This window comes from Spermophilus citellus (genome assembly GCF_964194105.1).
Source record: "Spermophilus citellus genome assembly, chromosome: X".
NCBI classification, from domain to species: Eukaryota; Metazoa; Chordata; class Mammalia; order Rodentia; family Sciuridae; genus Spermophilus; species Spermophilus citellus.
Window position 1 is genome coordinate 70,369,495 of NC_138190.1, and position 18,233 is coordinate 70,387,727.

An 18,233-nucleotide genomic window follows, 5' to 3' on the forward strand; every position below is an offset into this window, starting at 1 on the left:
GACCAGGCCAGAGCCTCAATTCGACTGACCTTTGTGTGGAGGCACGAACCAGGGCAAATATCAGTATAATGGAGGACTGTAGGGTCAGCACAGTGCATCCTCTTGTCCCAGTTTTTGACCTAGCCCTCTCCCGCCCCCTTTTTTACCAGACTTCACATCCTAGGCCAGCTCCACACTGGCCATCTCCACTGCTTAGCCCAGGGAGTTACAAGCAGCAATCACACTGGGGAACTTGCTCCTCGAGAGGAAGGCTGGGCCGGAAACAAAACCCTGAGCACAGCCTAGAGGAGCGAAAACTTATGGAAATCAGACAGTGCCTTGGAGTCCGCAGTCAAGGACAAGAGTCCCCATCGGCTTGGAAAACAGGTGGCATTCAACAAACACGTCAAGGTGACAACGGACGCGGCCCTCCTTTTGGGGCGGGTGACCACAAGGTGGAGCCAAAACGCAACCCTTCACAGCTCACTTGGGCCACCAGGACCGTTTCCCATGATGGCTACTTTCCAGCTTGCTTCTGTCAGTCCTTAATTGCCACTGGTGGTTGTCCTCCCACCTCCAACCCACGAATATCCCCATGATGAACCCTCAATATCATGTCACATCCAACCCGAGATAGAAGATGCACCCTCCTAGTCCTAGTGCCGAAAAGATTAGACTGTGACCAAATGGGAAATAAATTCATTGAGTAACAGACTGACAAGCAAGATACAGGAACCATCTAGTCTTGAAGAAAAAATTAAAGGTTGTTTACAGCAAAAAGCTACCTGTAGGCACATAATTACATATCTAAATGGGCTTTAAGCAGAAAAGCAGCTAAATCACAAGGGTCAGGTGAGACACTGCATGGAGTGGGGACTGTGTCTCCATCATCTTAGAGTTCTCCAGGAAAGGTCACTTTATCATCTCTTTCCACCACTGTTCTAAGCTGTGCCACCCTGACATACCCTATGCCTTCTAAGTAAACACACACACACACACACACGCATGTCTGAAACCTTATCTTGTCAACCTTCCTTTTACTTCCTCAAGTTAGTTTCAATTTGGGAGAAACTTCTCATGACTCACTGTTTCCCCAACTATATCTCAGGTCAAAACCCTGAGGACAGCAGATTCCATGGCAGCTTGAGGCATGCCCACCATCTGGGCAGAGGTCTCTCCTGGTTCAAAACCTCCTCTTGGGAAAATTCCCCCGCACCACAACACACTACCCCAGAGTATTCCTCTTCAGCCCCTCTTCTTCTCTTGCAATTGACCAGTGAAGATAGGCCTTGGATTCCAGCTGATGGAAGGCCAGCACACGACATTCAATCCGTTATGACATTGTTGATCCTTGTCAGCAGCACTGCTGTTTCTAAGCCTGGGGAGGTGGGAAGAGGTTGGGTCATATAGGGATGAGCAAGGAGAAGACTAAAGTAGAAAATGAGGTGGTGGTGTTCTTACCAGTTCTCTCTCTTTCATTGGCACATCTCCTATAGGGAGGAAAGCTTTCCATTGTAAGTTCAGCCAGCTTCAAGCAGGACCTTCTGACCCTGGGATCCCCAAACTTGTTTTTCCCAGGTTTAAGCCAATTTGGTGGTATAAGAAAGGACCTAAGAATCTCAAAGGAACTGAACAGACCAAACCCCAAGGCCCAGGTAGCATATATGGGTCAGAATCAGAACTATCATCAGGGGCCTGGGGAAAGTAAGGACCCACAAAGCACTTACCCTTGGAGGAGGAAGGTCCACACAAGCAGTAGGGTAGAAACACAGTTGGTAATGATCCACATCATTAAGTAGGTTTTGGGGGACTATGGAAATAGGAAAAAGCTCCTGTCAGTGGCCAGATCCCCAAGGGTAGTATATGGGGGAAAATAAGTAAGGAAGTGAGGGACAGGGTTAAGGAGAACAGAGATGAGAGAAGAAGAGGAGCAATGACAGTCCCAGAGCCTTACAATAAGCCAGATGGGGTAACGCATCTGCTGAAGCAGCTGGCAGTCATTGGTGGTGACTGAATCCACTCCTGCACACCAGAGCAGGGAGAAGAGCCAGGGTTTGTTCACTACAAATAGGTTCACGGAGACATTATCCTGGTGCAGTGCCCTGTGGAAGTGGAAAAGAGACAGGGAACATCCAGAACAGTGGTGCAGGAGGCATGGAAGGTAGCCTCCTGTGTTAGAATCTACAGTGATGCTGTGGGTATCAGTTCAGTTCTAACTTTGCATAGCATCCCCTGATCAAAGGTGGTTTTCTTTGCATAGATGAACTCTATCTCTTGGTGGATTCCATCCACAAGTCCTGGCTTTGCTGTCTGGGGCCACACAGATGTATCTCTCCTATTTGTCCATGACAGCCTATTGGAGGTCTGAGGAACACAGGTGATGTCTCTCTGATCCTTCTCTTCTCCAGGGCCAAGAACCCCAATTCCTTCAACCATTACTCTTGGCACCTGGATTATTATTTCCTTCCCTTTACATGCCTTTCTAAATTTGATCTCACTTCAATTTATCAATGTTCCTTTGAAAATATAGAGCCAACTTCTGAACATTAACTCCCAGACACACTTGAGCCAAGTAAATATTTATTTATTTATTTGGTACTTGGGATTGAACCCAGATGTGCTTTACCACTGAGCTCCATCTCCAGTCCTTTTTATCTATTTTTATTTTTTGATACTGGAGATTGAACTCAGGGGCGCTTAGCTACTGAGCCACATCCCCAGCCCCTTTTCAATATTTTAGAGACAGGGTCTCGCTGAATTGCTTAGGGCCTCACTGAGTTGCTGACGCTGACTTTGGATTCTGGATCCTCCTGCCTCAGACTGCTGAGCCACTGGGATTAGAGGCATGCACCACTGGTAGCACCCCGAAAGTCTTCATTTTGAGACAAGGTCTGATTAAGGTGCCGAGGTTGGTCTCAAACTTGCAATCCTCCTGCCTTAGCCTCCCAAGTAGCTTGGATTAGCTTGCGCCAGCTTTGAGCAAAGAAACTTATCTCCTCCTGCCTCTGGATACCATGCCTGCATGAGGGCAGCCTAGACTCAGAATAGCCTTTGGCAATGTCATCTCCCACTGATGACTCACTATGCCCATTGTTCAGGCAAATCCCTGGTCTTTTTCACACATTCCTGCTGATATCAGTGTTTGTGTAATTGAAATTATTATTATTGTTATTATTTTTATAGTACTGGAAATTGAGCTCAGGTGTACTGTACCACTGAGTTATATCCCCAACATTTTAATCATCTTTTAAAACATTTTGAGACAGATTGTCACTAAATTGCCCAGGTTGAACTCAAACTTGTGATCTTCCTGCCTCAGCCTGCCCAGTCACTGGGATTACAGGCATGTGCCACCATGTCTGGCTTCCCTTTTATATTTTTTCTTGATAGGTTTGGCCTATCATTTTAAAGAACTTAGCCTTCCAGGGCTTTGATTCCATCGTCAGTGTAATAATTAACAATACACATCTTTTGGAAACATGAGAGCAGTCGACATTGATCAGGACAAAACTAAGGTGCAGGTTTCTATGTCCTATCTCCCTCCAAGGTGACAACTTAAGGAAAGGCCCTTGAAACACTTATGATAGGGGCTGGGGATGTGGCTCAAGCGGTAGCATGCTCGCCTGGCATGCGTGCGGCCTGGGTTCAATCCTCAGCACCACATACAAACAAAGATGTTGTGTCCACCGAAAACTAAAAAATAAATATTAAAAAAAGAAACACTTATGATAACTAAACCATTATATAGTTCACATTTAAAAAAAATTGAGCACAAGGACATTATGAGCCCTTAGCAACCTCATGCTTTGAAGTCCTTCATGTTTACTGGGTTGGTCAGCTTCTGAGGCCTAGTTCACATCTGGAACACTGCCATCTCTTTCTCTCTTTTAGATTAATCTTTTTTTTAGGGGGATACTGGGAATTGAACTCAGGGGCACTCGGCCACTGAGCCATATCCCCAGCCCTATTTTTGTATTTTATTTAGAGAGAGGGTCTCACTGAGTTGCTTAGTGCCTTACTTTTACTAAGGCTGGCTTTGAACTCTCTATCCTCCTGCCTCATCGTCGGGAGCCGCTGGGATTATAGGTGTGTGCCACTGCACCCAGCAGATTCATCCTCTCTTAAAATGATCCATTCACCATAGAATAAAAGCTAAAGTATTTCTCATGGTCTACAAGGCCCTGCCCAATTTTCCCCCTGCCTCTCTCTCTAGTTTCACCTTCACCTTGCTCATTAGTCTGCTATCCATGCTTTTCTGCATCTCTTCTCATAGTTAGTTCCTTGTGACCACTCAGATTTTGGCTCAGACATCACTTCTTTAGTCACTCTTCCTAATGTAGCAACCCTGCCTTATGTACCATCTCCTTATTCTGAGCCCTAATGACTACTGCATCTCTGTATTTTCTCTTCATGACACTTATCACTACCCAATATGCATGTATTTCAAGTGGCTTATTTGTCTCTTTCACTAGTATGCAAACTCCACCAAAGAATGGACCTTCTCTATCTTATTCATGTTTATGTCCCCAAAGTCTGCAATACCTGATACACAGCAAGTGTTTGACAAATGCAAGGAGGGCCAAGGTTATTCATTCATTCACTTATACAACATCTTGTATAAGTGAATGTTGTATAAGTGAATAAATGAATAACCCTGGCCCTCCCTGCATTGGTTCTTCCCTGGTAGTAAACTTTTGGGTCCTCTGGGTTCCTTTCTCTGGCACTCACTTGATATCTAACAGTGGCAGGTCTTGATATGGGAGGTTGAGAAACTGGGGCCTCTCAGTTATGTTGACTCTTTGCTGTCCATATATCTGGCGCATTCTTGGTGCACGTTGTTGGACATTAGCCCGATCTTCATCTGGTAGCCAAAGGACCTGTGGTTCAGGAAAGATGGGCATGAAGATGAGGAAGACATAGGGATTGGGATAGGGGCAGGGGCAGAGAGGTTTGGCTATTGAATAGGGTATATAGTTGGGTGGGGGCAGCCTTAAAATCATTATCATGGTCTAGGGTAGGCAGGGTGGGAAGAGGGGCAAATGGGGTCCCTTGGGAACCCTGATAATATCACCATGGCTTGGGGCACCCCTGCACTCAGCACAGTCTCCAATGTTTGGTTGACAAAGGTGTCATAGTATGTGTGGTTTTGTGGAGGACGACGCAAGTCAAACATGATGGAAAGGTTGAGGACTGCCGCTTCCTTCAATAGCTCTTCTAATGCTGGTACTGTCTGACTCTCAGCTTCTTTCCGATCAGGGCCTGATAGCTGCTTGGCCCCCCAGAAGGGTTGCCTCTATAAAAAAGGAAAATTCTTTCAACACCAGAATAAGTCTCCAGGTTCCCCCCATTCTCACCATCTTCACTCATCTCCTACTTGGTGTCCAGCTTCTACCCACCTCTGAGCCAGGGTCTTTCTTTCCCTGAACTGTGACTTTCTTCCAGACTATCTTATACCTTACTCTTTGATTTTAATTACCCACTCTTCTAGTATCCCAACTTCCTTTTTTTTCCCCTTACACCTTTTCTTTAGCCTCATGAAGGTCTCTGGGATCCTGACGCTTTGGTTTCCTTCCAGTCTTTCAGCCCCTTTCTGTTTACACCTACATCCCCCACCCATTGTCTATCCATAGCTTGAAATTATTTTTCCACAGTGCTGTCTGAATTCTCTGAATTCAGTGCTGCTATTATTCCCATTGTTCATAAGTGCTGTCAACTGCCATCCTGATCCACTTGTCCTACAATTCCTAAAGCCTGATCCAATTCCTCAACTGTCTCCTCCATCCCTAGAATGGGGGGCTGAGTGCTTCCATAGGAGAGCATAGCATGTGGCACTACTGGCACTGTTGTCCTGATTTTTGCTCAGTGGTGCTTAGAAAGCCTTTCACTTGCTCTTGATTTGTTCCCTCTCCCATTCCCCCAGTAGCTATCCCAAGACCCTGCCGTTCTGCTTGCCTTCCCTTATGGTCAATGAAAAACCTCACTTCCTGTTTGATGACAAGGATAAAGTTAGCTATCTAACACTTGTATTGAGTACTTACTATGTGCAAAACAGTGTTCCAAGTACTTCATGTGCAGGAACTGACTTAATCCTCCCAATAACCCTATAAGGTAGGTGCTGCTATTATTCTCATTGTTCATAAGAAGAAACCAATGCACAAGTTGACTAAGGAATGTTGCCCAGAGTCACATAGCTAGTAAGTGGTGGAGCCAGGTTTCAAACTCAGACATCACTTCTTCCTAATCAGTCTGATATGTCATCATATATAAATTTTTTAAAAATTGCAAAAATAAAAACCTGATTGCAAGTCTGTGTCATGATCCTATTTATGTAACATTTATATATATGCATATATATGTATGTGTATGTGAATATATCTCTATATATCTATATATCTCTATATATCTATATCTATAGCTATATATCTCCAACTGTGAATAGTGAATATTTCAGATGGGTTGGATTATGAGAAACTTCGATTTCTGGATTCTCTGAATTTTTACTTTTTTTTAAAATAACAAACAAGTATTAATTTTATAATCAGGAGAAGAGGAACTGAAAAAACAAAGTATTCTTTTAAATATTTTTTACCACCTACAGGATTGAAGTCCACACTTCTGAGTCTGACATTCAAAGCCCGTAAGACTTAAGCCTCTGCTTCCCACCACTCCTATGAATTGTATCTCCCAATTATATTGAGCCACCGTTTTTCCTCTGGGAACACACTTTTTCATAGTTCTGGCTTTTATTACATGCTCTTCCCTCTGACTAGAATTCCCTGTTGCCAGGGCTAGAGGTTACCTTAGTGTTTGCCTAGTATGTACAAAGCCCTGGGTTTCATCCCCAATACTGCAAAAAGAATTCTCTGTCCTTGTTTTACCCATCTTATGAGCAAACTTTCATGTCACTTGATATATATATATATATATATATATATATATATATATTTTTTTTTTTTTTTTTCCCCAGTACTGGGAATTGAACCCAGGGTCTCATGTTTGCTAGGCAAGTGATCTATCATCACTGGGCTACATCCATATCCCTTTTAAAATTTTCATTTTGAAACAGGGCTAAGTTATCCAGGCTAGCCTTGAATTTACTTCTCTTGCTTTGGCCTCCTGAGTAACTAGGATTACATTCTTCCCTCACTTTTTTTTAAACCCAGTGGACATTTTACCACTTAGCTACATCCCTGGTCTCTGGCCTCTCTCTCTCTCTCTCTCTCTCTCTCTCTCTCTCTCTCTGTGTGTGTGTGTGTGTGTGTGTGTGTGTGTATGTGTGTGTGTGTGTGTTGCTGGGGATCAAATCTAGGGCCTTGGGCCTTGTACATTCTAGGCAAGCACTCTACCATTGAAATATGTCCTCAATCCCCTCCCCAAACCTATTTTTTCCAGAAAGGGTCTTGCTAAATTATCTAGGCTGACCTCTAACTTGCATACCTCAGCTTCCCTAGTTGCTGGGACTGCAGGCATGTGCCATTATGCCTGGCTTATAGCTGGGATTATAGGTGTGTGCCACTGCATAGCTAAGACAAATATTTTTATGGTCCTAGATTTCCTATTCTACCTGTCTGCTGCCTGGGCTCTCTTCCTTACTAGATGGGAGTGACTTAAGGGCAGACACTGTGTTTCTAAGGGCCAGTGTATGGCTCAGCAGATGCTTATTAGTGGGTTGAACCCTGCCCTCTCCAAGTGTCCCTGCAGATGGCAGCCTCTTCTAGTATGCTCTCCTTACCTCTAAGAACCAGGCCCCAGCATTGAGTCTCTTTAGTTCAGCCCAGGAGAATTCGCTGCTGTGGGCTGTGGTTCGGGCTGGGAACACAGAGGCTACATCTGTGGTTCTGCTCAGCTTCTCATCATGCATGAGAAATGGGACCCCGTCGGAGCTAAGAGCATAAGGGGCATCAGAGGGTCAAGCTCTGGAGCTGTTCATTTTTTCCCAAGCTCCTGCCCTGTGTCCCTCAGCCCCCAAATCCCCTGAGCCCCACCCTCCATCACCTGACCATCACATCAGTCTCAAACACAGCAGCTCCACATTCCGCAGTCTTCCGCAGGGACATCAGGGTGTTCTCGGGGGCCAGCTGGGAAAGAGAGGTGGTAATAGGGGAGGGCGGGAGTTTGGGGACCTACAGGCCTGGCCCCTGCAACGTACAGGAGCTGATTCTCCTTGCTCTCCCAGAATCTTGCCCGTTACTCACCATGGGGGCCCCTCGGTGTCCCACCAGCCCAGGCTTAGTGGGTAAGTCTGTGGGTTCCATGATGCAGGGTGAGGAGATGAATAGGGGGGCCAGGTAGATGACCAGGGCAACTCCAGAAAATAGGAACAGTAGCAGAATCTTGGGACCTGTGGGGATTAGGACAGACTTTGGGGAAAGGCATTGTTGGAGCTCTAGAGAGAAGGCAGAGTGCAGGTACAAACTGGGTGAGCAGCAGGAGGCAGAAGCACTAATAGCCAAAGAGGATGAGTGGGGGGGTGTAATTGGCACCTCTTGGGCGGATACGGTAGAAGGTATCAGCCACAGGCCAGGCCAGGAGGGTGATTCCAGCGACTGCTCCAATATGAAGGAATGGGGCTGTGGCCTGTGGACAAGAGCTGGTGAGCAGGGCTCTTCTTCCTAGTGCCCTTCTCCCTCCTCTCTTAGGGCCTGACTGTTGGAGTTCAGAGCCACCTGCAGTTTGGGGGGACCAGGAAGCAGTATATTCTGGGATTGGCCACAGGCCACGCCATCCACTGGAGATCTGCCACTCACCTGCAGTGACAGACGTAAGCTATGCCACTCCTGTCGCCATTTGATGTCCAGTCCCACAAGGCCAGTGGCCACAAGAAGCATAACGAGGAGCAGCAGCACCTGAAGGGTCAGGGATGAATGGGTCTCTCTTTGTCAACCTGGACTTTTGATTACCTGGGCTGACCCTCCCTCTGTTGAGACAGGATCTCTCCCTTCCTCTGACACATCAGCTTTCCTTCTTTGACTCAATAAATATACTGGGTTTCAGGATCTGAGCTTGACCCCATGGATATACAAATGAAGTCTTCAATATGAATACATGACCAGTGAAACTCCACATCATGTACAACCACAAGAATGGGATCCTAAGTTATACTCCATGTATGTATGATATTTCAAAATATATTCTATTGTCATATATATCTAAACAGAACAAATAAAAAAGAAAACAAAAATAAAAACAAAAATGAAGTCTTCAGCAAACAGCCAGCCAAGCCCTGGGCCTAGTGTCTCCCTCTCCCACTCACTATCACCCTCACTGTACCTTGTGGAGACTGTGCAGATGCAGAGGTTGTCCACAGAGCTGCAGGAGCAGGGCCAGGAGCTAGGGGTAGAGGGTAGTAGGACTTAGGAGGTGCCAAAAGCAGGGCAAGGTCACTATAAAGGGTTTTGCATTCTAGAACCTCCCTCCCACCCAAGAATTATCCTTCTCCCCTCAGTGGCCAGGATGAGAACAAGAGGGCAGAGGTGAGCAGGAAAGAAGGGCTGAGGTCAGGGTTAGGTTGGCTGTCTCTTTACCCACCAATAGCAAGGATGCATATGTGACCAGTAGAGAGATGACCAGCAGGAATGCCAGGGACCAGTCCATCCAGTGTCCCCAGTGGCGGAATAAGAATCTGTGGGAGGGGAGAAGGAGGTGTCTAAGTGGGGGAAGGGCTCTCATTAGTGACCTGAGGGGATTTGGGGTGGGTGGATCCAGGAGGACCAGAAGGAGTGAGGGAAAGTCCATGGGGCCAGGGCTCCAAGGACTGGGGAGATCTCATGGAAGGATTTTCTAAGAAGGTTGGAGAGTAGGAGAGCTAGGGCTGGTCAATGATCAATGGTTAAGGCTGAGCACCCAAGGATCCCTAGGGAGGGGAGTAGGTTGACATATATGCTGAGGAAAGGGTGGGGCCCATGACACACTCATTGAAGTTGTGCAGGTCATTGAGAAGGATGAGCCCGATGTACAGCCAGCCCAGGGAGAGGAGGAAGGTGAGGAAGAGCAGGCCAAACCAGATACAGTCGCACTGTAAAGGGGCAGGAGAGAAGCTCACAGATGATGGATCCCCATCTCGCGCTCAGAGTCCCCAATGGGTGGCAGCTCAAGAGAGCTTCCTGCCACGCATTGGGCTGCTCTGCTCTGGGCTGCTCTTTCCATAGTTGAGGGAGATTTTCTTTCTGGGGAGAGAAAAACCCCTTCCTCCCAGCTGCCTAGGAGCATAATTGGCCTCCTTATCCCCTCCGATCAGCGTCTGCCTTCTGCCTTCCAGCCTCCCCCCCAACCCTACTCCACCTTGCTGGTTTTCATCCTCTCTTTGGGGCATTTCCTCCAGTGGCAGCTATACAGGCAGTGGAGGCAGCGGGCCCAGACGGAACAGCAGCCAGGGGCCATGGTGAAGGCCTGGGGGAAGGGACACTCGGCCATCAGGGACCCTGGCAGAGGGCATATCCCAGCCTCCCTCCCAGACATCTGAGGAGCCCGTGGGAGGGGCAGTTCTGGGCCGCTGCTCAGCAACGGAGGGAGGTCTCGGCCCAAAGTGCTGGATTGTATGAGGTGAATAACCGTGGCTCCATGCCTGGCAAAGAGTCTCTGGGGTCATTCTGTCCCCTTGATTCTCCATACCTGGAAGGTCAGTGGGACACCCAGGAGGTCCAACCTTTTTGCAGGCAGAATGCATACCCACTCTCTCCAGCTCCTCCCTATTTAACTGCATCCAGCTCTGGGGTTGGAGTGCTTACCCAGGGTGGAAACTCAAGAAAACTGCCCCAGGGTGGGGCAAACTCAGTTCAGCAAGTTGAGGCAGATCTGGCCAAGCTTGAGGCAGCCCCATGTTAAGTTACCTTCCACCCCAGGAAGCAGGAGTAACCTGAAGCAGAGGTTCCAGCTCTGACCTGGGGCTAAGGGAGGCCTAGCTAGTTGGCTAGTTGCTATGGATACAGAGATTGTACAAACCACAAAGCCCTGACTGAAAGATTCTCTGTGTCCACTTCCCAGGGGGTAGGGGGCACTGCCAATAAGAGAAAGCTTTGAGGGGGAACAGGTTGCCTGGGTCACCTCCAGACTTCTAAAGGAACCATTTTTGTATCTGCACACTTCTAGAAAATCCAAGCCCTCCCACCCTAGTCTTGTCCTTTCCTGCCCAGTCATCCTGCCCAGTCACACCCCGCCTTCCCCGCCCCACCCTCTAAGTTAGCTTCGGTGAAAGTACAACACACACAGGGCAAAGGTGTGTATGTGGGGGTGTGGTTGTCTTGGGGCAGGGGCTCCTTTTGCCTTGGGCTTCTGGGTCTGGCTGATCCTCTAGTGGGCTGGATATGTGATTATGGTTCTACATGAGAGTGTGTGCAATTTGTTAGGGTACGTATGCATGTGTGCACCAGTGGCTGTCAGGATGAATGGGTTTTTAGATGACTTGGAGTATGTGAAGGAGCTCTTGACTACATCTAAAGTGTGTGTGTGTGTGTGTGTGTGTGTGTGTGTGTGTGTGTGTGTGTATGTTTGTGTGGTCTAAGAAACAGGACCCTTTGCCATCTAGGCTCCCTTGAGGTTGTGGAATCTTAGGGGAAAATACAGTGGCTGGGCCTCTTCAAGGAGGATGGGTGTGGCTGCTCCTTAACTGACCCCCTTACTCTATGCTCACCTTAGGAAAGGAGGGATGGGGCGGGGGAGTGGGGGGTTAGACTTGGGGGGAAGGAAATCTCTCCCCCCTCCCTGAACCCATTCCCAGGAGTCAGCCAACCCAGAGTAAGGCCCCTGGGCTGTTGTAGCCTGCTCTAGGCTCTGATCCACACCTCTGCCTCCCCTAGGGTCCTACCCTTGCACCCCAGATTGCCTTTTAGACTCCCACCTCCCTCCAGGAGCTACCTGTAGGATCTGAGCAGCCTGAGAACCCCAAGCAGGGGATCTGACAAGGGCTCTTCTCTATCCCTGGGCCCGGTAATTATCCGGTGGAACCAGTCTTCACCTCCCAGCTCCCGCCTGTAGCCCCCAGCCTTCCCAAGCCCTCACACCTTATCTCAGCGGCAGCTCTGCTCTGGTCTCTGCACTGCTTCTCAGCTCCACTCCGAGTTGTCTGCCTCCTCCCTCTTCCAGTCCTTGGCTCAGCCCCACCGGTCAAACAGGTGGCACTGTTGCCACCTACAGGAGGATGTGTGGGTCCTCTCTGAAGGCCTGCTGCTGCTCTATGGCCTGGCTTGGCCAGGGTGGGAAGACAGGAGGAAGCAAGTGGGAGGGAGAGCAGCTCTGCTTCTTTACTCGCTGGCGGTCAGGGGGCTTGGGGCCGAGGAATTCCTTTGTGCAGCCTTCCCCATCTCTCTGTCCCTCCTCCTATTCCCCTCCCAGTCACTGCCAGGGCTTTGTCCTGGCTCAGGGAGGCGAGGGCTGAGGGCACTAGCGGCAGCTGGAGGCTGGGAGGGGGGAGGTGACCACGCAACTTTGCAACTTGGCAGTGAGAAGGGGCCCTGCTAGCCCCCTGGAAACACGCTTGTGTGAAGAAGTCTAGCTAGCATCCAGTCTCAAGCTCCCTGGGCATACAGCTTTGATTTGTTAGCCTGCCTGTCTTCCCTCTTGGGCTCCTACTTTTAATTTTGCAAGGTACATCACTAAGACTTGTAGTTGAAAGCTATTTCCTGAATTCGGGGTAACAGGTTGCTTTGTTTCTGGACCAGGGGTCCCTAGGGTCCTTGTGGATCTGGGGTGACAGTAGCCTGTTCCTTGGCTCGCTACTCCACGCAAGATGTTCATTCAGGTCATGCTGAGGCTTGTATCATTCCTGCTGCCATATCCCCAGAGCATCAAGTCTCTATGTGATTCATAATCACTGTGAGGATTGTATAGTATGTTGAGGTCTCAGGCTTTTTGGAAGATGAACACACACAGAAGATGCTGTTACTCTAGCATCAGCAGGAGAGGGTGGCCTAGCAAGTTGTTAATTTAGTGTAAAGCACAGAGGTTGGCATGGGCTAGGGGCTGGGGACTGGCTTGATGGGCTGACCCTCTCTGCATTCTGGCTGATGCAGTGACTTGAGGTCCAGGGGCTAGCACAGTGTTGGTGGGAAAGAATATTGTCTCTAGGGATAAGCCAGCTTCCCCTCCCCCTACAGGCACTGGATTTCAAACAGTGAGAAGGAAGACTGGCTCTCCTCTGCCAAGAGCTGGCCCCCTCCCTCTCTGCCTTTTCATTGTATCCAGAGGCTCTAGTTGGCAATGGCAGAGGCTCCCTTGCTCTCTCAGAATTAAAATGCAAAGAGAAGCAGGGCTGCTTGCTGGCAGGAGGCCAGGGAGGGCCAGTGGGTCACCCAGTCCTCGGCAGGCTTCATTCTAGGCAGGTTGTTGTTCAATTTCCTTTGCTTAGACTGTGGTGGATTCTAGAGTCTCAGCTTTTAAGTTCTTGGGGATGGTGTGGGAGCTTTGTAACTGGGATTCAATATGCACAAATATGAATCCCTGGGCTTTGAACTCCCAAAAGGCTACAGTCCAATCAGGAACCTGTGTATGATGTTCCAGGGCTGGCCCCCTTTTAGCTTTAAGCAGAGATGGAGAACACTCTGAAAGGAGAAAGCAAGTAGTCAGCATTGTTCTGTCCTGGAACTGAACAGCAGTGTGGTCCCACACCAAGAAATTGGGCTGCAGGGCATTAGAAAGTGATACATTAGCCAGGTATGATGGTGCATATCTATAATCTCAGTGACTCAGAAGGCTCAGGTAGGAGGATCACAAATGTGAGGCCAGCGATAGCAACTTAGCAAGGCCCAAAGCAACTTAGTGAGACCCTGTCTCAAAATAAAAATTAAAAAGGGCTGGGGATGTGGCTCAGTGGTAAAGCATGTCTGGGTTCAATCCCCAGCACCAAAAAAAAAAAAAAAAAGTCACACATCAGATAGGTTGAGGTCTTAGCTTTATTATTCCAAACTTTATGATTCTAGATAAGTTACCTAACTTCTTTGTACATCAGTGCTATACTTTGGACCTGGAATGTTTCTCAAAGGCTCATGTGTTAAAACTTGGTTCTCAACCTGTGGCACTCTTTGGGAAGGTGTGGAACCTTTAAGAGGTGGGGCCTAGTGGAAGGTGCTCAGTTCATTGGGAATGTGCCCTTGAAGGGGACAGTGGGACCCCAGGTTCTTCCGCTTGTTTGCATTCTGGCCATGAGGTGAGCAGTTTTGCTTCACCATATGCTTCTACCATGATATGCTGCCTCATTCCAGGCCCCAAAGTAAATAGGACCAACAAACTTTGTAGTAGAACCTCTGAAATTATAAGCTAAAATAAACCCATTCTCTTCAGAAACTGATTATCTCTGCTGTGAAGCTGACTAACACACTGTTTCCTCATCAGCAAAATAAGCATTTTTTGTGAGGAGCAAGTAAAATTATGGCAGGAACATGGAGATGCTTAATAAATGTAGTTCCTTCCTCCCAGATCTGGAGGCAGGCAGATTTTAGAGTGGAGGTCTGGCCACTGGCCTTGCTACTGTTATTCGAGTTTCTTAGGGTAGCAAATTCAACATAAGATAAAATATGGTAACCTATACTCTCCTCTGAGAAAGAGAGTAGCTATACAAAAAGACAGGGTGGGCTGGTGGTGTAACACAGTGGTAGAGTTCATGCTTAGCACATGTGAGGCCCTAGGTTCCATTCCCTAGCACTGCAAAAAAGAAAAAAAGTGGTAAGCAACTTCCCCCAAAAGGTAGGTTCAGGAACTTTTTTAAAAAATATATTTTTAGTTGTAGATGGACACAATATCTTTATCTATTTATTTTTATGTGTTGCCAAGGATTGAACCCAGTGTCTCACACATGTGAGGCAGGCGCTCTACCACTGAGCTACAGTCTCAGTCCCATCAGGAACTTTTAATCAATATCCTTACAGCTTTCCTAGGGGCTAGGGAACACAGGTTGAATTTTGTTTCTCTATCTAGCACCAAAGGATCTTCCCAAACAGTAGATGGGCTAAATTTTATTTATTTATTTAACATTTAAAAATATTTTATTTACTTAAGTAACATGGAAGACAATTAAGGGTCCTGTTAAAATACTTAAAATCCATACTCAGGGCAATAAATATCCCTGCCCATTCTTGAGGTGGGGTAAAGAGTTTGAGCCAAGCCTCCATCCTGGGCCAGGCTCCTCCATTAAGCTGAGACAATTTATAGGGGAAAGCCTTGGCCTCATCTCCATCAGGAGACAGACATAACTGCTCACAAATGAAAAAAAAAAGCTAGATTGTGCTGAGGACTGGTTCCTGATGAGTCATTGGAAGGTCAGTTGGTTTTCTCTTCAGTAGGTGGCTCAGCACCTTTTGGAGAAGAAAGAGTAGTCGTCTGGGAAGGGGCTGGAGACTAAGGGTCAACATTCAACAAACTTCCCCTTCCCTTTAGTATCACTCTGTCTCTTTTCTTAACAGCAAGAAATCTGAAATCCAGAGAAGTCATTAGAAAACCCCTGTTGGCTGCAACCTGAAAATGTCTTCTAAGGCAGACGAGGTAGAAATGGTGACTTCAGCTTCAGTGGGCATCTTCTTCAATAGGGGAGCAACCAGAGAAGAAGCTGGTATTGCTGGCCAGAGCTCGCTTCTTTTTCTTCCCTGGAGCCTTATTTTCTCGGGCTTCTGTTGCTGTATGTTTCAGTTCTGGGAGGTCCAAGGAGGGTATAGTTGGAGTAACCTTCTTTAATAGCACCTGCTCCACATCATACATCTCTTTCAAAATCTAGGAAGGACAGACACAAGTTTGAATAGACTTTGGAAAGAGGCAGTACAAACGCTTAACAAATTCCCAGTAATACATTGGTATCCCCTAAGATTGCTCTATTAAATAAACAAACAAACCACTCCAGTCAATGCCCAATTTCCAGTTCCCAGAAAGTAGATAATAATTTTTTTCAAATCAGACTCTGTCATAGCTAGTGCAGTGATGGATGCTAATATAGTTTTCCAGTGCCTGCCTTATAGCCAACCTACCTTGCTGTTGGGAGTGGCACAGACGGGGTTGAAGAAGCTCAATCCTGGGGTCACCTCTGTGGGATCCTCCAGTTTGAAGGAGCCTTCGGAATCCTGGGTCCGTTCAACAGTGCCCAAGCTATCCTGAGAATCAGCCAGATGGGCATATTCTAAATTTGGCTACCAGAGTTACAAAATCAGTATGCTCCTCTCTAGCCAGGGAGGTCCCAGTTCTAATCAGTCAATCTAAGCTTGACTGGTCAATCTAGGCAAGTCTTAGGGAGACCACGCCTGGGTGGTCATAGAGCTTGACATGCTCTGTCCCTGAAGGAATGAAGCAATGCTTGGGGGTAGCCTCTGAGGCAGAGGTCTCAATAGGATAGCAGCACAGGACACAAGGCTAGATTTCAAACAAGGCCAAGTCTTGGTCTTTCTTTCTTTTTGGTTGTTGCTGGGGATTGAACCCAGGGTCTTGTGCATGTAAGGCAAGCTCTCTACCAACTGAGCTACATCCTCAGCCCTTGGGTCATTTCTTTGATTAAACTTCTCCTCTCTATAATCTATGATAGCACCACTATAGGGTGTTGCCTGTATTAGTATTTCTTTTAGGTAAGGAAACTATGTCCAAGAGAGAAGTCGCTTAGGTAACAAAGTGACTCTGTGTAGAACTTGGATTAGAATTATATAGCCTGTTGTTATAGAAACAGGCCTGGATTAAGAGTCAGAAAGCCTGGCATCTAATCAAGTGAGTCACTTAAACTTATCTCTGGGCTTTAGTTTTCTTTTCTGTAACATGGAAGCAATGGACTAGACCAGTAGTTTTTATAACTGAAATCCTAAGAGGAAGTCCAATATATGAATAAATAAATTTGGCTGAAATGTGTTTGAGCCCCTTCAGGCCACACCTGTTAGCCCAGAAGCCCTTCCATGTAATGATCAACTACAGGACTCTAAAAACCAAAATGAAAAACCATGGAAATAAGGTCCTTACTACTTCTATGATTCTTATCTTTATCTCTAGCTTGCTGCTTTAGTTCTCTGATGCTTACCTATCTTTTAAGTATTTTAATAGAAGACCCATGGCAAAACTGTTTATGTGTAGTTGGTCAAGAAATGCATGATGAATGATCATTAGACTACACTTGGTAGACTTATTTTATGTCCTATGGAAAGTTGTAGCAATAAGTTTTGCCATGGACATAGGTAGGTGTAAGGCAAGTACAGGGATCTGATCTGCTTGGTACTATTCTTTTCAGGGCACATTTTGTTGCCCTGATTTTGGTATCCTGGGAGGAAAAAAAAAGGAAGATAGCTACATTTACATAATACAGTAAGAGTCACAATGACTATTAGAGAGACCTGGTTCCTGTGGGTCTTCTCTCTTTTTTTTAAATTTTCATTCTTTTTGTTTTTTGGAATGGGTTACAATTCATACTACACATATAGAGCAAATTTTTTCATATCTCTGGTTGTATATAAAATATATTCACATCAATTCATGTCTTCATACATGTACTTTGGATAATAATGTCCATCACATTCCACCATCATTTCTAACCCCCTGCCCTCTCCCTTCTCCTCCCACCCCTCTGCCCTATCTAGAGTTTGTCTATTCCTCCCATGCTCCCCCTCCCTACCCCACTATGAATCATCCTCCTTATATCAGAGAAACATTTAGCATTTGTGTTTTGGGGATTGGCTAACTTCACTTAGCATTATCTTCTCCAACTCCGATCTATTTACCTGCAAATGCCACGATTTTATTCTTTTATTGCCAAGTAATATTCCATTGTGTATATATGCCCCATTTTTATTCATTCATAATTGTGTGTATATATCACATTTTCTTTTTTTCCTTTTTTTTATTGGTTGTTCACAACATTACAAAGCTCTTGACATATCATATTTCATACATTAGATTGAAGTGGGTTATGAACTCCCAATTTTACCCCAAATGCAGATTGCAGAATCACGTCGGTTACACATCCACAATTTTACATAATGCCCTATTAGTAATTGTTGTATTCTGCTACCTTTCCTATCCCCTACTATCCCCCCTCCCCTCCCCTCCCATCTTCTCTCTCTACCCCATCTACTGTAATTCATTTCTCTCCTTGTTTATTTTCCCATTCCCCTCACAACCTCTTATATGTAATTTTGTATAGCAATGAGGGTCTCCCTTCATTTCCATGCAATTTCCCTTTTCTCTCCCTTTCCCTCCCATCTCATGTCTCTGTTTAAAGTTAATCTTTTCTTCCTGCTTTCCCTCCCTACTCTGTTCATAGTTGCTCTCATTATATCAAAGAAGACATTTGGTATTTGTTTTTT

At 46.5% G+C, this 18,233-nt stretch overlaps 2 protein-coding genes across 2 annotated transcripts in view; both read right to left on the reverse strand.

Moving 5' to 3' along the window:
• Positions 1-1,304: 1,304 nt before the first annotated feature.
• Positions 1,305-9,588, reverse strand: GDPD2 (glycerophosphodiester phosphodiesterase domain containing 2; the record flags this gene model as incomplete). Its single annotated transcript, XM_081277658.1, has 13 exons — positions 9,508-9,588; positions 9,250-9,309; positions 8,727-8,825; positions 8,463-8,556; positions 8,175-8,320; positions 7,975-8,057; positions 7,712-7,862; positions 5,051-5,272; positions 4,708-4,856; positions 1,934-2,081; positions 1,707-1,789; positions 1,441-1,469; positions 1,305-1,357 (listed from the first exon to the last, which is right to left on the reverse strand). Exons 1-13 carry the CDS (start codon positions 9,571-9,573, stop codon positions 1,305-1,307), a joined length of 1,383 nt encoding a protein of 460 aa, XP_081133784.1. The 5' UTR covers positions 9,574-9,588.
• A 5,545-nt stretch (positions 9,589-15,133) lies between these two features.
• The window catches only part of KIF4A (kinesin family member 4A), a 137,858-nt gene continuing 134,758 nt past the window's right edge, over positions 15,134-18,233 (reverse strand). Inside the window, exons 30-31 of the mRNA XM_081278116.1 lie at positions 15,927-16,049; positions 15,134-15,675 (exon numbers count right to left, since the gene is read on the reverse strand). Coding sequence (XP_081134242.1) covers positions 15,472-15,675; positions 15,927-16,049 — 327 coding nt within the window. The 3' untranslated portion in view covers positions 15,134-15,471. The remainder of the gene's footprint in view (positions 15,676-15,926; positions 16,050-18,233) is intronic.